The following is a 21895-nucleotide window of genomic DNA, read 5'->3' as shown; positions in this document are numbered from 1 at the left end:
GACAATATAAATTGCGGTAGATAAATAATTTTAAATAAAAAACACCAATATCAAGACCCTAAAAACTACGACTTTTTAAAATCGCGTGGGCTGACTTCCGTGGCTCCTGACAATCGTACCTTTATGGTACAGGCAAACCGGAAGGTGGGAAACATGCATGAAATCCAAAGTTTCCACATACTATAATTAAATAATTTGTTAAAATTTCACTGTTTAAATAGTATGAAGCGCTCTTCTACGAATTCTTGTCTATCACACGTTTAAAGAAGAGAAAAAAATCGCCATTTTGGTAAATGGCGACCTAAATTATGAAAAAGCCGAGCGAAAAAAGCTACACTTTAACATAACAACTATACTATACGTTCTAAAGTATTACTCATCTACCATATTATTATTGAGAAGTATATTAGCCTTAAAAAAACGTAACATAATTTTAGTTTATAATTATAATTGCAATTTTATATTAATACATAATAACTAAATTAAGTATGACACGTCCTATTCTCCCAATGCTACGTTAGTTAATGATAGTCTGTCTCGGCAATTACCATTCATCCTATGGACGAACAGATTTTTGCAAATTAAATCGGGACAAATTTTAAACCTTACCCTGGTGTTTGAAGGAAGTGCTTTGGCTGGTATATAATACGTAGGTGTCATTTTTTCGACGAATTTGCAGTTACTAATCCACCGATTACGCAATCACCCCGCGACAGATCATCATTAACCGACGTCGTTCAGTGATACTTATGATTATTATGTTAATTATGATATATTAAATCATATATTTTATTCAGTTGAGTGGTAATCAGCTTATTTTAATAACAAGTTTTTATACGATGTGTAACTCCAAACTAGTGTAAGAGTTATGCAAAAGGATTAAACACACAACGATTTAAAGTACACTATAAAGCCAATTTATTGTTATGATATTTTAAACATTAAAATATTTCAACTAAGAAAAGGCGCGACATGTTTCGGCTTATGGCGAGTATGCTGCCGTTTTCAAACGCAGTTACAGGTCTAATGACACCGGCTACGTGGATTTAAAATGAAGAAAGAATCCAGGGTAAATACATTATTAAGCGCGATACAAAAGTTGTGGGAGGGAAACATTAAAATGTGAATCTATTGGTTTGGGGTTACAAAGTATCATGATAGGAGGCATTTCCAAAATTTAACAATGTCTGGACTAGGTCCAAAATCTCTGTTTAGTGTCGTCATTTTAAATTTATTTATGTTATATGACTCTATCTATTTAAATCAAAAATTGGGATTTATCTTGACATTATAGAGTCATATAATATAAATAAATTTAAAATGACGACACTAAACAGAGATCTTTTACCTAGTCCAGACATTGTTAAATTTTGGAAATGCCTCCTATCATGATACTTTGTAACCCCAAACCAATAGATTCACATTTTAATGTTTCCCTCCCACAACTTTTGTATCGCGCTTAATAATGTATTTACCCTGGATTCTTTCTTCATTTTAAATCCACGTAGCCGGTGTCATTAGACCTGTAACTGCGTTTGAAAACGGCGGCATACTCGCCATAAGCCGAAACATGTCGCGCCTTTTCTTAGTTGAAATATTTTAATGTTTAAAATATCATAACAATAAATTGGCTTTATAGTGTACTTTAAATCGTTGTGTGTTTAATCCTTTTGCATAACAAGTTTTTAACAATAAAAATATTTTGGTACAAGCTAGAGCAGTACAATTAGAATAATTACGTGGCGAATTGAACTAGCGACGAAATAGAACTTAATCGGCGATGATTAGGTTCCATGTCGCCACTAGTTCATTCCCCACCTAAGTAATTATCCCAATATAAGAGTCTCTAATAAGGGTACAAACTGGGCACTTACAAGGAGAGTCCCCGATGTGTTAATTGCCGATTTTGTTCAAAGTCGGGCGTATATAATCAAAGATAATTTAAACTCGTACCCTAGATTCGAAATCACTCTCTCGCGCGTTGACGATAGCGTTTACCAAAAATATATATATATTTTTGGTTTACCCACTTCCCGCTGTAACTCAGAAAAATTCGCTCCATGGTTTGCGCCTTACCGCAACCGATGGAGCCCGATTTTTCTGAGGTCACGTGCCGGAAAAGGGTAAACTCTTCGTAACAAAACCGTCATTTGGGAAAGCTCTCAGTATTCGAATCTAGGGTACGAGTTTAAATTATCTTTGATATAATGTAGACCTATCTGAGATTTCCCAAAAGGAGACGTTGCACTTCTTTTTCGATTTGCCATGGAAGCTGAAAATGTTTTGACCACTTTAAACAAAAAATCTCCATTTTAAAAAGCATGGAATGTTTTCGGTTTTACCTACGAAAATTTAAAAAAAAATTAAAATCACGAAATAGGTAATTTCGACCACGTTTAGGTAAATTGGAACATTTTTGGGTAAATTTTAACATTTTTGGGTTAAAGTTGTAAATATTTTTGGGTAAAATAAGGGAAAAATCTCATTTCTGTTTTAAGTGGTCAAAAACATTTTCGGTTGCCATGGCAAAACCAATGGATGCACCGTTTCATTTTGGGAAATTTCAATTTTCATATTGGTCTACATTACGCCCGACTTTGAACAAAATCAGAAAAAACACCTCGGGTACTCTCCTTATTAGTATCCGTACCATGGTTTATGAAAATTAAATCTGGGGATCTAAATGGCGGAACTAACTTTCGTAAGTTATAATATTGTTTTCAAGAAATTGTAGTCCATTTTCACTTGAAATGGGGGCGTTAGTAGTTTAGATTATTATTACTGTGTTAATCAGTGCCCCCGCCAGCAGTAGGGACAAGTAGGCACGTGCCTATGTTCAAAAATTTTAGGCCTATTTTAGGGGCCTCTAAAAGTTTAAAAAAATTGCCTCTGGGGCCTCCAAATGTTATTTTTAAATTTTATTGGTCATCTAGCCCCCTAAAAAAAGAACTCCAATTTCCAAGAGTCCTAAATGGCCCTAACAAAACGTTCCCTTTGAACCACCTATACTCGAAATCACACAAACAAAGGCAGCGAACTGGCCCGGGACGGGGAAGTCCGTCGTGCAAAGAAAGCAGCAAAAAAAAACCACCTGTTCGCCTCAGTGATAACTTAGCTCCAACCAACACAATAAACATAAGCTTAGTTTCTAGGAATTCTACAAAAGGGGGCATAAAGTGAGACACTGGATTTCTTTAATACGACTTAAACCGTTGCAAAGCTTAAACGAAGGGAAATCCCAGCGGAGCTGATGTCGAAGCGTAAAGCATCGTACCAGTCACTACTTTGAATAGAGAGCGTCCTGGGGATTAGGGTTTTTTCTTTTTTACTCCTTGTCCCTTTTGCGAAATCACGTGATATCAGTGACCACTGATCGTAGAGAAAGGACCTAGACCTTCGGTGGTCGGACTTGTCCCAGATAACGCGCGTTTCTTCATTTCGTTTTCTGCTCCTGAACAAACAGGTAGTTCTCAATTTCGATTCTCTCCCAGTCAAATTTTTTCTAAGTCTCTTCCGAGACTAACTTTGCCAATACAGCCTTTTTAAAGGCTATTTAGCTGTTTTAAGCTACTTTTTAAACAGCCTTTTTCAAGGCTAATTAGCTATTCTAGCTAAATTATTCAAAAAGCCTTTTTCAAGGCTAATTAGCTATCTTAGAAAAAATATTCAAACCGCTTTTTTTCAGGGCTTTGATATAGCTGGTATTATTAAAAAGTCTGTTTGAAGACTACATAGCTTTAACTAAGCTTTATTTTCTTAAACCTTTTTAAAGTTATCTCGCTATTAGTATATAATAGTAGCATTTTCAAATATGAGTACCAGAAAATTTTTATCTGGGTCCCAAAAATGAGAAAAATGGAAAAGGGAAGATAGTTTCGTTAGTAATCAGAAAGTTGCAATGGCACGTTTTTTGAAATCGTCGGCGCAAAGCCATAACTATAGTTCTGAGAAAAACCTAGTCAAAGAATTGGGAAAGGGTTTAGAATGCTTGGAGACTGATAACAGTCACTGTTTTAGTAATACTGCTGAAGTTCTTCCAAACGTCAGTACTGATATGGAAATGGAACTGACTCATGAAGGAGAAATTGCAGAAGTAATTGCAAACCCCAACTCTAACCATGCACAAAATACATCAAACAACGTGTACAATTCAAAATAAATGGGCTTACACGCGTTGAATAACTTGGATATTAATCTAGATAAAGATTGCCTTCCAGTTCAGCCTAAACTAAATCCTTTTCCTAAAAGATTAATTGGCGGTAAAAATCGAGGTTTCAATTCTTCTTGGTATGACAAATATCAAATGATTGAATATTCAGTTGCAAAGGATGCAGTGTATTGTTTTTGTTGCCATCATTTTTTAGGCAGTAGAAACACTGCATTTCTAAAGGGATTTTCAGATTGGAAAAACATGGGGACACAATTCGAAGAACACTTCACTTCCAACAAATCTTCTCACCAACTAGCCTACAAAATGTACTTAGACTACATGGAATCCAAATCCCGTGGATCAATAGTTTGCCAGGTTAACGACCACCATAGACTAGACGTTATTAGAAACAGAGAGGTCCTATCTACACACGTGGAAGTGATTATTTTATGTGCCCAACAAGATTTAGCACTTCAGGGGAACACTTACACATCCGCCGACAATATTGGGAATAGGGGAAACTTTATTGCAATATTAGATATTTAAAAAAAATTAAAACGTAATAATTAGATTACTTTGAAATTTAAAATTGTCAAAATTATTTTAAGCACTAAACAAGAGGCTGTTTTACACATCAATATTAATTTAATAAGTTAAAACACAACAATAAAACAGTTCAGCTTGAAATAGCGCGAAACTAGAGAATGGCCACTGTAGTCTTCCCCCTTAACAATGGGGGAGACAAGCCTAAATAAGTAGTTGATGAATTTGGGTAAAGAGGTAATCGGAGGGTGGAATTCTTCAATTAAAAGTAAAGTTGGTAATATTTATTTGTAAATAATATACTTAATAATAAAAAATTTATTAATTTAATAATAATAAAACTTTTATTAATTTAATAATAATAACATTTTTATTAATTTAATAATAATAACATTTTTATTAATTTAATAATGATACATTTTTATTAATTTAATAATAATAACATTTTTATTAATTTAATAATGATAAAATTTTTATTAATTTAATAATAATAACATTTTTATTAATTTGATAATGATAACATTTTTATTAGTTTAATAATAATAAAATTTTTATTAATTTAATAATAATAAAAATTTTATTGATTTAATAATAATAAAATTTTTAAAAATTATATACAATTTGGCTAGTTAAAGAACAACAAAAATTACAAAGGAGTTTTTTATGGGGGCCTCTTAATCACGCAGTGCCTACTCGCGAAAAAATCCTGGCGGGGCTACTGAAAGTATTTCAAGCAGAAATACAGAAAATGGGAAATAGAGTAGTATCAGTGTGACGTCTCCCATACTTTTCACACGTTCCTAAAATTCTATAACATTCTGAGATTATGTACGTTAGGTTAGGTAGAATCCGACTCCTTGAAAATAAGAGCTGGTCTGTAGTCGTTTATTCACTTCATTGCATAGAGTCTTAATTTTTTTTAAACATTTCTGCTCATTTTGTTCTTTGAAATCGAATTTGGAATTTTTTGGATACAATTTAGCTTTACCCAAGCACGTCAACATAAAATAAAAGCAGACGAGGAATCGGAACTTTTTGCAGGTAAGCTAGACGGCGAAATGAAATGCGCCCAACGGGGCAAAACCCGAGGCCAAACCGAGGGGCAGTTCACTCCTTCGTAGAGTGCAGAAGTAATCAAGGTCAAAAATTTAATTGGATTAAATTTAATACAGCCAAAGCTACAGACATTAAATTTAATCGGATTAAATTCAATACAGCCAAAGCTACAGACATCAAATTTAATAAGATTTAATCAACCAAGAGTGCAGATTTAATCATGGGAGTGAACTGCCCCTAAAAACTACGAATTTTCAACGGAGCCTTTTTTCTAAATTATGACAAATTTTTTGGCTTTCCTAATCGAAGAGCGATGCTATTCATTTTACAGAAAGAGAACAATTGTAAAATACGCTAAAATCCCCTGATACTACATAAACACTCTTTGCTTTAAGGGCGTACCAAAATATTTTTATTATTAAAAATAAAATATACCATTTAATATATAATATCATAACTAACATAATAACCATTATTATGACACTGAAAGACGTCGGTTAATGATATTAATGATGGTCTGTCGTGGGGTGATTGCGTAATCGGAGGATTCCTAACCGGAAATTCGTCTAAAGATTATTTTTATGGCTGTATATACGAGCCAAAGCACGTTTGGGCAAGGTTTGGGTCTCAAATTCGAACAAAACTACCTTCAGAAACAAAAATAAAGTTTAAAATGTGTTCCGATTCAACTCGCGGAGAGTTGTCAGTCCTTAGGATGTAAGTGACCTTCTTGGTTTCTTACACGAGACTCTTCCACCGCACGATGTTTTCTTCTTAATGGGAGATTTTAACCTACATCTTGACTGGTCGAATCCGTCCCTTCGTACAGCAAAGGAGCAAATTTTTTTGCGATACTGTGTTTGGCCTTGGACTTCAACAGACGGTATAACAAATCCCACACGCGGAAATAACTTCCTTGACTTGGTTTTCATAAATGACGAACGTTTCCTCACTGAGATTCACACTAGAGACAGCCTACCAGGTTGTGATCACTTTGCGGTTGCTGGAAGCCTGAACTTACCTCGGTATTTTGTTCAGAGAATTCATCGAACTTTTCTCAATTACAAAGATCGGTCTAAAAATGATCTTGCAGGCACTTTGTACTACGCTTCTTGGGACATTGTTTTTTCTTCAAGTGATATTGATGTGACTTGGGAACTTTGGCTTGATCTCTTTTGGGCATGAGTTAGGGACAATGTTCCGAGTATAACAATTCATGGAAAGAAGCGTCCGCCCTGGATTACGGCTGGTCTTGTTCACGCGAGCCACGTGAAGAATTCTCTTTTTAGGAAGGCCAAATGGTTGGGAAGAGATTTTGATTGGAAGAAGTATCGGGATTTTAACAACGCTTTGAGAACTAAGACTAGAGGTGCATATGATATATTTGTGTCAAATGTGCATGATACCATTGCTACTTGTCCTACGCGGTTTTGTAGTTTCGTCCGCTCAAAGTCCCAACTCCCTCCACCGTCTTCGTTTAGAGTAAAGAATGGGCAAATATCATGTCCTTTGGCCATAGCTAAGGCCTTTGGTGAATTCTTCTACCGAAGCTTTAGCACGTTAGACACTGCCTTAACTCTACCATCCGTTTCGACACCAGAAAAAACGACTTGAAACGTTTGAAGAATGGATCGTCCTGTGGGCCGGATGGTATTACATCCTAGGCTTCTTAAATTGATGTCTCCTGCCATAATTGACCCGATGGTGAAAATGTTTAAGTTATCACTATCGATGTCTTCTCTGCCTTCTGGTTGGAAGCTTGCTAATGTTGTGCCGGTCTTCAAAGGGGAAAGCGCAACGATCTTTCAAATTATCGACCTATATCACTCACGTCTGTCGTTGGAAAATTACTGGAATCGATTGATTACGAGAAGCTGAATAAGTTCTTGGAAGACAGTTCCTTCATACCTACCTCGCAGTATGGATTTCGAAGGGTCGCTCTTGCATGCACCAGCTTCTGAAGTCTTTCCACGAGTGGTCTTCCTTTCTCGATGAGCGTAACCCAACTGACATTCACGTGGTGTCGTTTGACTGGTCAAAAGCGTTGGCTCCGTTTGCCACAAGCGGCTTATTTTTAAACTTCAAAGAATCGGGATCACTGGTGAGGTATTGCTTTGGCTTCGGGATTTTTTATCCAATCGCTTTCAACGAGTGACCTATCGGGGTGAATTCAGCACGTACCTTCCAGTGCGTTCTGGAGTGCCTCAAGGCTCGATTTTGGGACCTTTACTTTTCAACGTATTTGTGTCTGATATGCCATCTGTGTTGACTTCAAAATTTTATCTATATCAGTATGCGGATGACAGCTATATATCTCTCGCAATTAGATCTTCCGCGGATCTTTTGAACTTGCAAGATAACATCACTAGTATTTTCAATTGGGGTGTGGCCAACAACATTTCCCTCAATATTAAAAAATGCAACGTCATGGTAATTACAAGGAGGAAGTCCCATGATGATGTCACCTATAATATTAATGGCGTCCCACTTAACCGTGTGCACTCTATGAAGATTCTCGGTGTCGTCGTTTCAAGAGATCTAAAGTGGACCTCCCACATTAATTACGCTAGCAATCGAGCTCGCCGCTTTTGTGGTCTTACCCCTGCAGCACAAAAGAATTGTTTCAGAGTCGGGCCGACGTCGACGAATTATTAAAAATCTGTGGTCGGCCGACTGTCGGCCGACCGTACTATTTTGAGTCGAAATGTCCTACCCGAAAAAGGGTCGGCCGACGGTCGGCCTACCTTTAACGTTTGACTGTATGCCAACTTAAAAAAGTAATCCCATGTAGCAATTTGAGGTCGGGCCGACGTCGACAAAAAAGGTCGATCAGCATGGTCGGCCGACAGTTGGCCGACCTTCCTTTTTTTAGTCGAAATGTCCTAGCCGCATATGGGGCCGACAAATATTGTCCTAGTAGAATAATGGTCGGCCGACCGTCGATCGACTAGAAAATTTTACTTAATATGGATATATAACCGACTCTTAAATGACTACTGGCCGAATCTGAAATAACTCTGAGCCGACTTCAAGTAGACAGTTTAGCGACTCCGAAACGACGTTGGGCCGACGACCAATTTAACCGTATTTCCGACTCGACCTAAAAAATGTACCAATTTGATTTCCTAAAAAATATTTAGCTGTGTTTGTATTGGTAACATCTTTTTCTAAGTTTGTAAACATGAATCAACGATTTATCGTAATTTCAGATTCAATCCAAACAGTTTAAGAGGCATAAAATGTTTTAGCAGTGCTCGCAGAACATTCCCTCGATTTGAATTAACAATGTATTTCCCTAAAATATTTAATTACACGAATATGGCCTACTTGAGTTAAGAGATTTTTGAAAAAGCAAACATTTTCAGGCTGAATATATGATCTTTTTCGACAAAATAGAGTAAAGAAAAGAAATTATTTAAAAAACTGTTTTAATTTGTTTTATTAAATCGCTAATTTTCACAGTTCTGCGCGATTAATTTAAAAATAAACTGTTGGATATAAGTCGACCATTAGTCGTGTTATAAATGTGCAATGGCTTTTTCAAGTCACGACTGCAATTACAATTTAAGGTCCACGTTCGGACTCTAATTAATAGTTGCATGATAAGACTTATTGGGTCGGTAAGTGGTCCAATCTATTAGGTCACCATACCGACTTTAAAAGGGATAAAAAACGTACTTAACTGCAATTATCGCAAAAACGTTTACGACTTTTAGAGTCGGCATCTGGACTAGGACCGAAAAGCGACTTTACGACCAAAGCCCGAGCCTAAATCAACTCTCTGTAATTAAGGCGCGGCGTTACAGGGTTAACAGACTTACCAAAGATTGTCAAAACACGTGGAATAAAAGTGACTACTCATATTTTATTCTACGTGTTGGCTGGGTTCGAGTAACAATCTTTTAAACATTGGCGGCTATTTTCCAAGATGGCGGACAATCCTACTAGAATTGATTCCGGTGTCTTGGTTTTTCGTATAAACCCTCTAGCATCAGAATCGATACGCAATAGAAATACGCAATTTTAGGCAGTCGGCCCGACGACGTTTTGGAGTCGGTTAACCATCACATTAATAGTCGTTATAGAGTCACGGTTTGAAATTGGGTCGACTGTGGCCCAACGTCGTTCTGGAGTAAGAAACAGGTACATTTTTAGTCGGCACAGAGTCATGCTTTAAAGGCCGGCCGACCATAACTCCCTAGGGCATTTCGACTGAAAGACCAAAGGTCGGCCGACCGACGGCCAGCCTAGCCATTTGAGGGCTTTGTCCGACGTCGGCCCGAATTAAATGTGCTACAGGGCATAATAAGAAAGTTTGTTTCTTATTTACTATCTGAATTTCGTTACTCTTATAAATTAATACTAAACTTAGTAAGGCCGTTTTTGAGTCGGCAAGTAGTCCAAAATATATGGTCACCATACCGACCTTAAAAGGGATCAAAAGCGTACTTACGCGAAATTATCTCAAAAAGGTTTAAGACTTTTAGAGTCGGCATTTGGACCAGGACCGAAAAGCGACTATTCGACTAAAGCCCGACCCTAAATCGACTCTTTGTGCTACAGGGGTATTCGTAGAACCACTGGTTTTACGCCCGCATCTACCACATTCTTTCGTTCGATGTGCTTGCCAGTGCTGGACTATGCATCTCCAGTTTGGAATCCTTATCTCAATAAGGATATTGCAGCACTGGAACGCGTACAGCGTAATTTCCCGAGTTACTACCTTAAGTAGCCTCGGTCTTATTTGCCTGGTTATATTCCTTATAGCCAACGCTTCCGAAATCTTCACCTTTGGCCACTCTCCGTTCGTAGAAGTGTTTCGCATATGGTCACACTCTTGAAAATTTTCAAGTCACCGACCTTTAATACAGATGACAAAATGACATTATGCACCCGGAAGACCTGCCCTACGTATAATCTAAAGTTTGCTAGATGCTTGGCTTTAGAAAATTCCTTCTTCTTCAGAAGTGCACGGATTTTGAATCTTTTGCCAGCTGACATCCGGTAGAATGCCACTTTTCTTTCAATTCAACATTTTCGGTCTTTGGTCTCGGAGTTCTTCTTTTCGGATTGGCTTCTTCAAAATTCTTAATTTATTTATTTATAATTTAATTTATATCTGGTATAATTTATATTGTGTATTTGTTTTTAAAATATTTATTTTAATTGTTTGTACTGTTTTGGTAACCACCCTGTATAGGCTTTGCCTCTGTGGTTGCCTGCAAACTTTGTGTTGCGAAATAAATATTATTATTATTATTATTAATGATTTATATGGTCATTGCCGAGACAGACTATCATTAAGAAATTTATCATTAGGAGAATAGGAAGTGTCATACTTACAGTATTATGTTCCTTATGGTATTACTCACAAGGAGACATCCCGAAGTGTAACCCACCGATATTGTTCAAACTCGGGGGATTGGTAGACCTTCGTGTAACTTGAACAAGTTGGCAAGCCAAAATATACCTCTCCTCGGAAGAGTTTTTAATTTTCAGTGCAGCGTAACTGTATCCGTGGCTCTGCGGTAGAACGCTCACCTGTCGTTCAAGAGGGCACGGGTTCGAATTCCGGCCGATTTAAAAATTATACTACACCCAATGACAAAAAGAGGGCGCTTTTGGAAAAACCTTTTCCCTGATTCTAAGAAACTGGGTACGCAGTGATTACGCTTTGCCCCGAAAATGCGAACGCGTTCGCAGGCCTGACAGACAGACCCACAGACAGACAGACAGACAATGTGGTTGTATAACCCCTCCTAGGGTACAAAGTCCCCTCGGAAGGTCTACCAATCCCCCGAGTTTGAACAAAATCGGTGGGTTACACTTCGGGATATCTCCTTGTCAGTATGTGAATATGTAGCTTTTTTATAACTTTGGTCGTCATTTTCCAAAATGGCGAATTTTTTACTCTTCTTTAAACGTGTGATAGAAGAGCGCTTTGTACTATTAGTAATAGATTTATTCACTTTAAGCACTTAAACAAAGTTACATAGAATGTTTATGGTGAACCGAAATAAAATAAAATAAATTAGCACAAGGTTGCCAGGTAATCGGCAAGCGCAGCACCAGGGGGAACGAGTTAAGAACTGATGCTGCCCAGTAAAAATCTCTAGTAACCTTGATGCTGCGTTCCCTTTTTGAACCGCAATAGCAATTCTTTGCGTGAGAAATTCCACCGATCGCGGCTCTCCGGTAACCTCACGAATTCGACGCCCGATTTAAACATCGCAATTTTACAAAATCTTTAATTGTAATATGTGGAAACAATATCGATTTACCCGGTTTCAATGCATGTTTGACAGCTTCCGGTTTGCTGTATTACGCAAAGACGCAAAGGGGCGGACTTAGAGTTCCTGGGTCCCACGTCAATACGCTAGTTCAAAAAAACATTAAGCTTATTTAATTTGAATAACAGTTTTACCCCATGATTTTTCAAAATGAAAACAATCAATAACTTTGAAACTATATTGATTCTATTTTTAATATTTATAGTATAAACGAAATATGAAATACTCTTTCGAAAAACACTAAAAAACGAATTCGAGTAAGTCGAAATACGGTACCGCGTAGCCTCTATTTCGTTTTACGGTGATCTATAGAGGTAAAACCGTACCAAAACGACTACCTTGTAACCTTACATAACCAATCTCTTATCCACTCTGTGACTACGTGTCAGGCCGCTCAGCAGAGAGGTAGTAGCCCCACCCTTTTCCCATCATTAAACAAATTTGAATAGTCGAACTATAATTTGGATAATCATGGTCCAGTTGTTTCTTCCTTTAAGTGGGTGCTATGGCATTTTTTGTTTTGTTTTAGTTACGTTGTGACTTGTCACGTATGGAAGTCAGGAACGTATGTAATTAAGTGCTTCGTCTTAGACGAGGGGTAAGACACTCTGCGAACTCGGTGTACACTGCCGTACCTTTGACAGTGCTAAATGGAACTCGCGAACTCTTGAAAATATGTACCTTTAACAGTGCTAAATGCACGAACTCGGTGTACAGATTATATGAGACTGTCTTACCCCTCGGTCTTAGAGGGGTAGGGTGAAAAGTTAGGTTTTTGCCTAGTCAAATAGAAAAAGGTTGGTTTTTGGGCTCAAACAGAGTTCAAATAGAGAGGAGCATGCAGTGGTATAGCCAGATGGGTGGGCCAAGGGGCAAGTCCACCTCCCCCGAAACGTATGGCTTTTTTTTAAAGTACCCTTTTTTCGAATAAGAAAGAATTTTCCCAAATATGCTTCGCAATACCATTTGTCAAATCACAGTTCTTTATACAAATTTTATGTTCTTTAATTCTATCGGTAATTGAACGTTTGGTTTCTCCAATGTATACATTAGAACACGAGTAGGGAATTTCATAAATTACACCTCGTAAATTTTCTTCGGAAATTTTTGGTTTTAATTTTGAAAGTTGTTTTCCTAATGTGATAGTGGTTTTCGAAACTAGGTTTATACCAAATGGTTTTAAAATACGTTTTAATTTTTCCGTCGTGTTCTTCATGTATGGGAGAACCAATGTTTTTAATTTTTCTGAATCAACTGGTTTTAAATTTTGAACTATATTTTGGTTCAGAATAGAAGTCACCAAATTTTTAGGATAGTCCGAGCTTGTTCATTGATTAGTTATAATTTGTTTATCTAAAATGGGATTATCAGATATTTTCTCAATGTGGCTTTTTAGGGGGCCCGCAAGCTGAAGGTGCCCACGGGAAAAGTTCAAGGGGGTGGGGGTGCAAATCGAAGCCCCACGAAAGCTCGGCACGGCCCTGATGTGACAAGATTTAATCTTAAATTACAAATAATCATTAATAATAATTTTCAAGTATAGGTAATTTATCAATTGAACTCGGGTGATGTTATTTCACCAGTACATATTTACATAAGTTTATAATATTTTACATAAGGCTGTCACTTCCTATGTTTTACATGCAAAACTTTTACTGAGAGCTAGATACGAGAGACTTTATAATGGACTTCGGTGACGTTTTGCGTCTGCTCGTTATCGTGTCTAGCGGGGCGATTTTCGTACCATGATGACGTCACTCTGAGATTAGCTCTTACGAGACGTTAGTGAAATATTTTCCAAAGTGATATACTTATTGAAAAATATTATAGACGTATGATATTTATAATACCTGAGTTTCAAATATATAACTAGATATAGCCATAGGTGCCATAACTACAATGAGTAGGACACTTTCTATTGCTTTAATTCTAATACCCTTACAGAACCTTTTTGCGACAAAGATACTCTCTTGAAGTTACCGTCCTTGGTGAATAATTTTCTTTAAGAATATAATAAAAAAAAACGGAGAGCCCGTTCTGGAGTCGTGAGGAACTTTGCCTTTGTTTTGAAGCCCGCGTGCCAAAAAACATATTTCATTTGGGCTCGTGCCGCCGAATTTTATTTTTTATTTTATCAATTAAGTGTAATATTCCGCCGATCTATCGGAAACCAGATAGTTTGGCTTAGGCGGAAGTCTCGCGTGTTTTAGACACTAGGGGGCTCTGTGCTGATAAAACATCTGGATTGCGCAATAGCTATGAAGATCAGTTCCGTTGTAAATCTCATTAATTGTCATACTCACTGTTATTATGTTACTTATGATATGGCCTATTGAATCTTTCCATTATTTCCGTTAATTATAGTCCTTTTTTCATCATTTATTTGAAATCAACACGCTTTCTCCTATTCACTTCCGCAAGAGAGCTTTACAACGAAAACAAACTTCACCATTGAGTTGAGAATAATAATTAGCATTTCCGTACCCAAAAAACTACTATTCGAAGTTATGGGATTTCGAAGTTATGGGAATTCGATGTTATGGTAATTCGATGTTATGGGAATTCAAAGTTATGGGAATTCGAAGTTATGGGAATTCGAAGTTATGGGAATTCGAAGTTATGGGAATTCAAAGTTATGGGAATTCAAAGTTAAGGGAATTCGAAGTTATGGGAATTCGAAGTTATGGGAATTCAAAGTTATGGGAATTCGAAGTTATGGGAATGCGAAGTTATGGGAATTTTGTATTCGGGGTTTTGGTTCGAAGATATGAGAATTCTACGTAATGGGAATTCGGAGTTATGGGTATTCGGAGAAATGGGAATACGGCGATATGGGAATTTTTGGGAATTTTGTATTCGGAGTTGTGATTTTCGTAATTATGAGTCGTTCCCGTAGCGGAACCAAGGAGGATTATTATCCTCCTTGGCGGAACCACTCTACGGCCTCTCATTGGCTGAAGGTTCAAGGCGAACTGGCGTCAAGCTCGGCCGTAGGCGGCAGCATTCTAGTTACCTATGAGATTTCTATGGTTCTAGCGCCGTCGTTCTATACGCCACTTAGAATGTGACGTCACTTCGAATCAGTCCACTCTCCGCGCTTGTGGTGACGTGTGCATTAGAAACATAAGCGCGTGATTTAGTTTTAGTTTTGCTTTTGATCTAGTCATTTGTAATGTAACTTGCCGTTCGGAGTCTGACCACTTCCACCACTAATTTTCATTGCTTTAGTACGGTGGTGACACCACTCAATTTGTATTGAAGCAGTATGTCTGGATATACAGGGTTAGAACCTAGGGATTATCAAGTAAATACCAAAAATTAAAACTTTTATATTGTTATACTTTTTTACTCAGTTCAATTTTAATTTAAAGCTAGAGCTTTTCGATGCTGCTATAAAAGATAACATTGTCGCCTGTTTGGGAACTGGTACTGGTAAAACTTTCATTGGAGTAATGTTAATTAAGGAACTGTCACATCAGATCAGAATGTCATTTGAGGAAGGCGGGAAACGAAGCATATTTCTTGTGCCTACTGGTAATGTAGTGTTTCCAGATAATTTATTTTATCAGAAAACTGAATTCACATTTAAAATTTTTGTTATGTGTTTTCAGTACCTCTTGTTGAACAACAAAAAAATGTAATTCAGGAGCACACTGATTTAGTAGTTAATGGATTTTTCGGTGATATGGGTGTTGATCTATGGTCAAAAGAACAATGGGTTGAGCATTTTTCTAAAAATAATGTGTTGGTTATGGTCGCTGAAGTATTCAAAAATGTTTTAATTCATGGTTTCATACCGCTCTCCAAAATTAATTTGATTATATTTGATGAATGTCATAGAGCGGTGAAAAACCATCCTTATAGAGAAATAATGAAGTTATTTGGTGATTATCAACCGCCTTATCCAAGAATAATGGGCCTTACTGCTTCAGTTATAAATGGAAAATGTAAAGCCAGTAAATTAGAAGATGAAATCCATAATCTCGAATTAACTTTAAAAAGTAAAGCTCTTGTTGCCAGTGATTTGACAAGCATTAGTCATTTTGGCACAAAACCAAAGGAAATGCTCTACTATTATAAAGTTGAGGCTGAACAACTACTGAATAGTCCCACCTCAGATATTGAAGGTCTTTTAATTACATCTCAAAATGAAATTGACAAGGCTAAAAACAACTACTTAGATTTCAAGCTCGAACCAGAAGTTGATAACACAGAGATGTTTCATCCATATCGCGATTGCAAACAGTTCATTTCTGATATTGTGGAAGTTTTGAAAACAATGGGTATATGGTGTGCCCATCGATTGGTTGTGAGGTATTCAAATGAGTTAACCAAGACTTTGCAAAGGAGTGACAATGAAGTGATAAGAAGAATATGTAATATAGTTCAAGGTTCTCTGGAAACAGTAAAAATTAAGATGCAAAAAATTATGAGTAACAGTTCTAATCCACAAGATTTGGTTTTGAAAGACGTGTCTAATAAATTGCAACGCTTATTGGCTTTGCTGCAGTGCAAACATCCTAATCTCCCAGAAAATAGGAGTACTGAACCGCTATGTGGGATCGTTTTTGTAGAAAAACGAATTACAGCCTATATTCTAAACCTTTGGCTTCAAGAGGTAGCAAAATATCGGCCATACAACTTTCTAAAGACCGATTTTGTAGTAGGACATGGCATGTCTCAAGCATTTGATGGGAAGCAAGCTTTCTCGAGTAAAAAACAAAATGAAGTTCTGGAATGTTTTCGAAAGAAAGATATTAATTTATTAATTGCATCATCTGTCATTGAAGAAGGAATGGATATTCCACAATGTAATTTTGTTATTCGATATGATCCTCCCAATGACTACAGGTCTTTTGTTCAATCTAAAGGCCGAGCTAGAGCACGGCAATCTTTTTACGTTATTATGCTTCCTAATGAGAAAATCAAGGAGAGGATTTTCATAGAAGATCTCGTTAACTATAAGACAATTGAGACCATTTTACTAAAAATATGTCAAAGCCGTGAAGTGCCTGATGAGCTGGAATCCAAAAAACACTTAGAGGCTGATGTGTACGAGTCTCCTTACAAACCGTTTGATTACGAAGGATCCCCAATAATTCCTCTTACTTCCGCTATAAATGTCATTAACCGTTACTGTGGCATGCTTCCTGGTGATAGCTTTACTAAATGCAAACCACGCACTCAATTTCATGAAATTCCTGTTGAAGGATCAAGTACCCCGCATTATAAATGTGAAATGAAAATGCCTCTGAACTCTGTGATTAAAGAATGGGTTGTTGGCAAAGAAATGGATAACAAAACATTGGCTAAAATGTCTGTAGCGTTGGAAGTGTGTAGGCTACTACACAAAGCTGGAGAATTAGATGATGATCATCTTTTACCTAAGAAGCATAGACTTCCACCCGAGAAAGATGATGATATGATGGATACAGTTGATGCCAAAGTTGATAAAACCAAGTGCTACTTAAAAAAGGTATATAACCTATTATTCTGAAGAGGCTCTGGTGTATCACTGCTTGATAATCTGAACTTACAATTTCAGATTTCCCCATTCATTTATGGTCTACCTCCTAGAGGTGACAGCCAATGTCACGTATACATGATCCATATGACACTAGAAAAAATCAAGCCTGGGAGTGAAAATGCACCCAAATCTCTCAAATTGGATCCGAATTCATCAACTCATTACTATGCTTTAATATCATCAACTCCATTGCCACTGGTATTTTTGTTTTGATTTATTTTATATAATTATATATTTTCAATTATATTTCGATTATTCCTTAGCTTTGCAGTTTCACTGTTTTTAATATGGCTGGAATGATTAAAGTTGAACTTATTTGTCATAGAGAAAAACTGAATATGAATAATGAATATAGGGAGATTCTAGCGAAATTTCAGGAGTGTACTTTCACTGAAGTGTTGAAATTGTATGAAGAATTGGTTTATTTTGACATTAACAAACCTGGTTATGCTTTTTTTATTGGAGCTGCTAAAAAAGGTAATATTCTATCTAGAGATACTTTTTCACATTAATTTTATTGTAAATTTTTTTAGATGCCAAAGGTTTTATACTAGATTGGGATTTCATGAACAAAAGCAACTATCAATTTGAAATGAACAAGGCATTCAATTTGAAAAATTTACTTAAGAATCCAGGAAATTCTCGAACAATTTTTGAACTACGTAAATTTTCACATAACCCTTTGGAAGATTTCCAGGATGCTGTGGTATTTCCAGTTCACAAAAATTCTAACCTGCAACCCATGTACATATATGACATTTGCAAAGAAACTATCAAATCTGCATTCATAAAGAATACCTATCCAAATTATGAACAATATTTTGCCAATGAATATGGTTTGTTTAATCTTAACCCTAACTACCCAATGTTAGAATGTTTCTATTGTGACAAACCTTGGCTTGCTGTACCTCAATATTTAAACCGGAACATGGTTGTAACTTCGACACGAAATAAGTATGATAGACGATTCCAGCTACCAATGGAAGTCTGCGAAATTCAGGGAACATCTGCTTCGATGAGAAAACTGGCTACCTGTTTGCCAATTATAATACATAGACTAAACTCTTTACTGTTGGCTCGTGATTTAATCGAGAAAGTAGCCCATGAAACTGGAATTGGTAAAAATCTGGAAAAGTTACACTTAGATCATGTTTCTTTTGAATGGACTGAGCAGCAAATTATCATAAAAAAGAATGAAGAGCCATTCAAACTTTATGCATATGGTGAATTGGTAAACGATGAAGATGAAGATGGCATGGAAATCTGTGAAACATCAAAACATGTAGAAAAAGACAGTTATAACAAAAAATTTCAAATTGCCAAAATTGATTTAGATAAGTGTTCTTCAAATGCTCCAACACTTAGTCTACTGCTTAAAGCTATTACTGCACTTAATGCAGGTGATTTGATAAATCTTGAAAGACTAGAAACAGTTGGAGATGCCTTTCTGAAATTTGCCGCTTCCAATTATGCATTTTATGCCAATCCAAATTTTGATGAAGGTTTCTTGACTGCCTTGAAAATGAGACAGATTTCCAATTCTAAACTGTGCAAGTTAGGGAAAAAGTTAATGCTACATCAGATTTTAACTTACAGCAAATTTGACCCATCCACCACGTTTTTACCACCTGGTTTTCATGTTCTAAATGGCCTTGAAAACGCTTATATGAATTATAAACCCGAATTAAGAAATTTATTGTTGTATGGAACCATTGATGAATTGAAGAAACTAAGTGCAACTGAAATTTCAGCCAAGTTAGAAGAAGATAATAAAACAAATGAAATTAAAAAGGACAACCTAGGACAAGTTCTTCCTTACCTCAGTGTCTCATTGAGGACCATACAATATTTGCGTGATAAAAACATTGCTGATTTAGTAGAAGCATTAATTGGAGCGTATGTAATATCATGTGGGACTAAAGGAACACTACTCTTCATGTCTTGGCTTGGCCTTGAAGTGTTGCCTAAAAGAGACCCAGATGAAGAACAAGAGTTACTGAAGAAAGGCCTTCCTCCTATGGATGCCCGCTTCAAAGATATTCCTTGTTCTCCAACAGCCCTACTGAATGTGACTGATTTCTCCCTTAAAAGAATGGACGAGTTATTATCTGGATTTAATGAATTAGAAACGCGTATAGATTACCACTTTAAAGACAGATCGTACTTATTACAAGCTTTCACTCATACATCGTATAATGGCTCTCACGTTACTGATTGCTATCAAAGGTTGGAATTTTTAGGTGATGCAGTTTTAGATCATGTGATTACCCGGCATCTTTATGAGGACCCCAAAAATTTTGAGCCTGGAGATTTATCCGATTTTAGACAAGCTTTAGTTAACAATACCTTTTTCGGAATGCTAGCCATTAAATATGGCTTGCACAAATTTTTAAAATATGCAGCACCTTCCTTGTTGAAGGTTATAAGTAATTTTGCAACAAAAGTTAAAGAAACACCATCAAAAGACCTCTTGGAAACACTGGTAACTTAAATGAAAATTTTTCTGAAGTTTCTATTAAAAAATTATTTTAAATTTAGCCGAATATGGTGAGTGAGTTTGATTGCGAGGTTGCTGAAGAAATTGAAGTTCCTAAAGTTCTGGGTGATGTTATAGAATCGCTAGCAGGTGCAATTTATCTAGACAGTGGCTACTCGTTCAACACTGTATGGAAGGTTTTCAAAAAGATGATGATCAATGAAATAGGTATAGAGATCTCATTTTCTTTTCTAAATAGAAATTATTTGTCATGTCTATTTTTACTGTATTTACAGAAAACTATAGAAATAGAATTCCCAAAAATCCAATTAGGCAACTGATGGAGGCTTATCCGGGTCGTGTTGAGTTTAAGTAAAAAAATTTTTTTTGTGATTTTTTTTAAGTCAGAATTTATATGTTTCTAATTATTTCAGGGGCAGTGAAACAAAGGGCCAAAAGACTGCTGTGAAGGTGCTTGTGGATAACCAATTCTTCTGTGGTTATGGTGTGAATAAAAAAATGGCCAAAAATGCTGCAGCAAAACTTGCTCTACGTAAAATTAAGGCTAAACAAAATCCTTAATTTTTAGGGCTGAATTATAGATTTATTGCAAAGTCACTTTTAAATATAGTTATCTTTGGTATATTTCTTTCTACTTGCTTTGTTTAAACTTAAGTCTAGACAAAATTCTTAATTTATAAGATGCATATATATTGAGAAGTAATTTTTAAAAGTTATCTTAAGTATATTTATTGGTTATAGTAACAAGTCATAATTTAAAGAATGCAATCATTTATTTTTTTTTGAAGATTTGGCAATTACAATTTTTTTCTTCATCAGTTGTTCCTCGTCAATTTCAAGCTGTTCAACTGATAGCCATAAATATTTCTTTGTTATAGAGATAGTTAGCCATATAAGAGTCAATGCTGTTGGGAGTTGTTATATTAATCAACCAATGTTTTCAATATAATTAAATAGTTTTTACCAGAGATAGCAACTGGGAACATGGCAGAGCCAAAAATGGTCCCAGATTTAAAATACAGGCATTCGGATAAGAAATATCCCAGATACAGTATTAATGAGCAAATTAATATTGGTATAGTCCTGTTGCGAGAATAGTTTTAAGAAATGATAATATGTATGCTTTTTTTATTAATATACCCTATGTTCCTCAAATATATAGCACAGTGGAAAAATATTATACTGTTCAAAATAGACCAGAATCCAAATAGTCTCGTCATTTCAGAATTAACTGTAAAATAACATGGTTATATCTGTTTCAAAAGTATAATTTATTTGGTTTTACCTTTATGTAAATTTTTATTTGAGTGTGGTGTTTCTGCATTAAATATTTTTTTACTTAAGAATCCGTCATCTGTAAAACATCGGGCTGCAGTTCCTAAGTTCATAAATGCTAGAAATGCTACTAAACCCCTCAGAGTATGAACGGCAAAATGTAATTTGGTCATGAATACCACAGAATGCTATTTTATCGTTTTTACATTTGGTCATTTGATATGTTAGGACTAAATTTCCAGAAAATTTAAGGTTACATTCTTATTAATAATATGAATTAAAACTCCAACATTTTGGTGAAATTAAAAGCTATCCTTTTTTCAGGCAAATTAAGCGTTTTGCGTATTTGGATTACTACGTCCGCCTCTGGTCCTCCATTTATAATTTCTATAATAAATATAATGCGCAATTTTATAGGCTCGGTCTCCCGTGCGTTCAGAAAATCGATAGCTGTCGCGCGTTTTTCAAATTTAAATTTCGCGCTGATTGGTTAGAACCAGAGAAGACAGCCCTTTTTTGACTCCTCTTTGTTGTTGTAAGTGATTGCGTACGGTAAA

At 36.1% G+C, this 21895-nt stretch overlaps 2 protein-coding genes across 2 annotated transcripts; one reads left to right on the top strand and one right to left on the bottom strand.

Moving 5' to 3' along the window:
• The first annotated feature begins 15206 nt into the window (after window positions 1–15206).
• Window positions 15207–20837, top strand: LOC149935855 (endoribonuclease Dicer-S-like). Its single transcript, XM_090154726.1, has 9 exons — window positions 15207–15343; window positions 15411–15573; window positions 15651–17515; window positions 17585–17764; window positions 17830–18043; window positions 18100–20048; window positions 20105–20270; window positions 20339–20414; window positions 20477–20837. The coding sequence occupies exons 1-9, from the start codon at window positions 15305–15307 to the stop codon at window positions 20622–20624; spliced, it is 4800 nt and encodes a 1599-aa protein (XP_090010852.1). The 5' UTR covers window positions 15207–15304; the 3' UTR covers window positions 20625–20837.
• On the bottom strand, window positions 20825–21808 carry LOC149935854 (ergosterol biosynthetic protein 28 homolog). Its single transcript, XM_090154728.1, has 4 exons — window positions 21349–21808; window positions 21204–21294; window positions 21028–21146; window positions 20825–20968 (listed from the first exon to the last, which is right to left on the bottom strand). Exons 1-4 carry the CDS (start codon window positions 21509–21511, stop codon window positions 20832–20834), a joined length of 510 nt encoding a protein of 169 aa, XP_090010854.1. The 5' UTR covers window positions 21512–21808; the 3' UTR covers window positions 20825–20831.
• Window positions 21809–21895: the final 87 nt, after the last annotated feature.

This window comes from Leiobunum rupestre, chromosome 7, assembly GCF_980474605.1.
Source record: "Leiobunum rupestre chromosome 7, qqLeiRupe1.1.hap1, whole genome shotgun sequence".
Taxonomy (NCBI): domain Eukaryota; kingdom Metazoa; phylum Arthropoda; class Arachnida; order Opiliones; family Sclerosomatidae; genus Leiobunum; species Leiobunum rupestre.
Note: the sequence above shows the minus strand (reverse complement) of the source record. Positions and strands in the feature narration are given on the sequence as shown.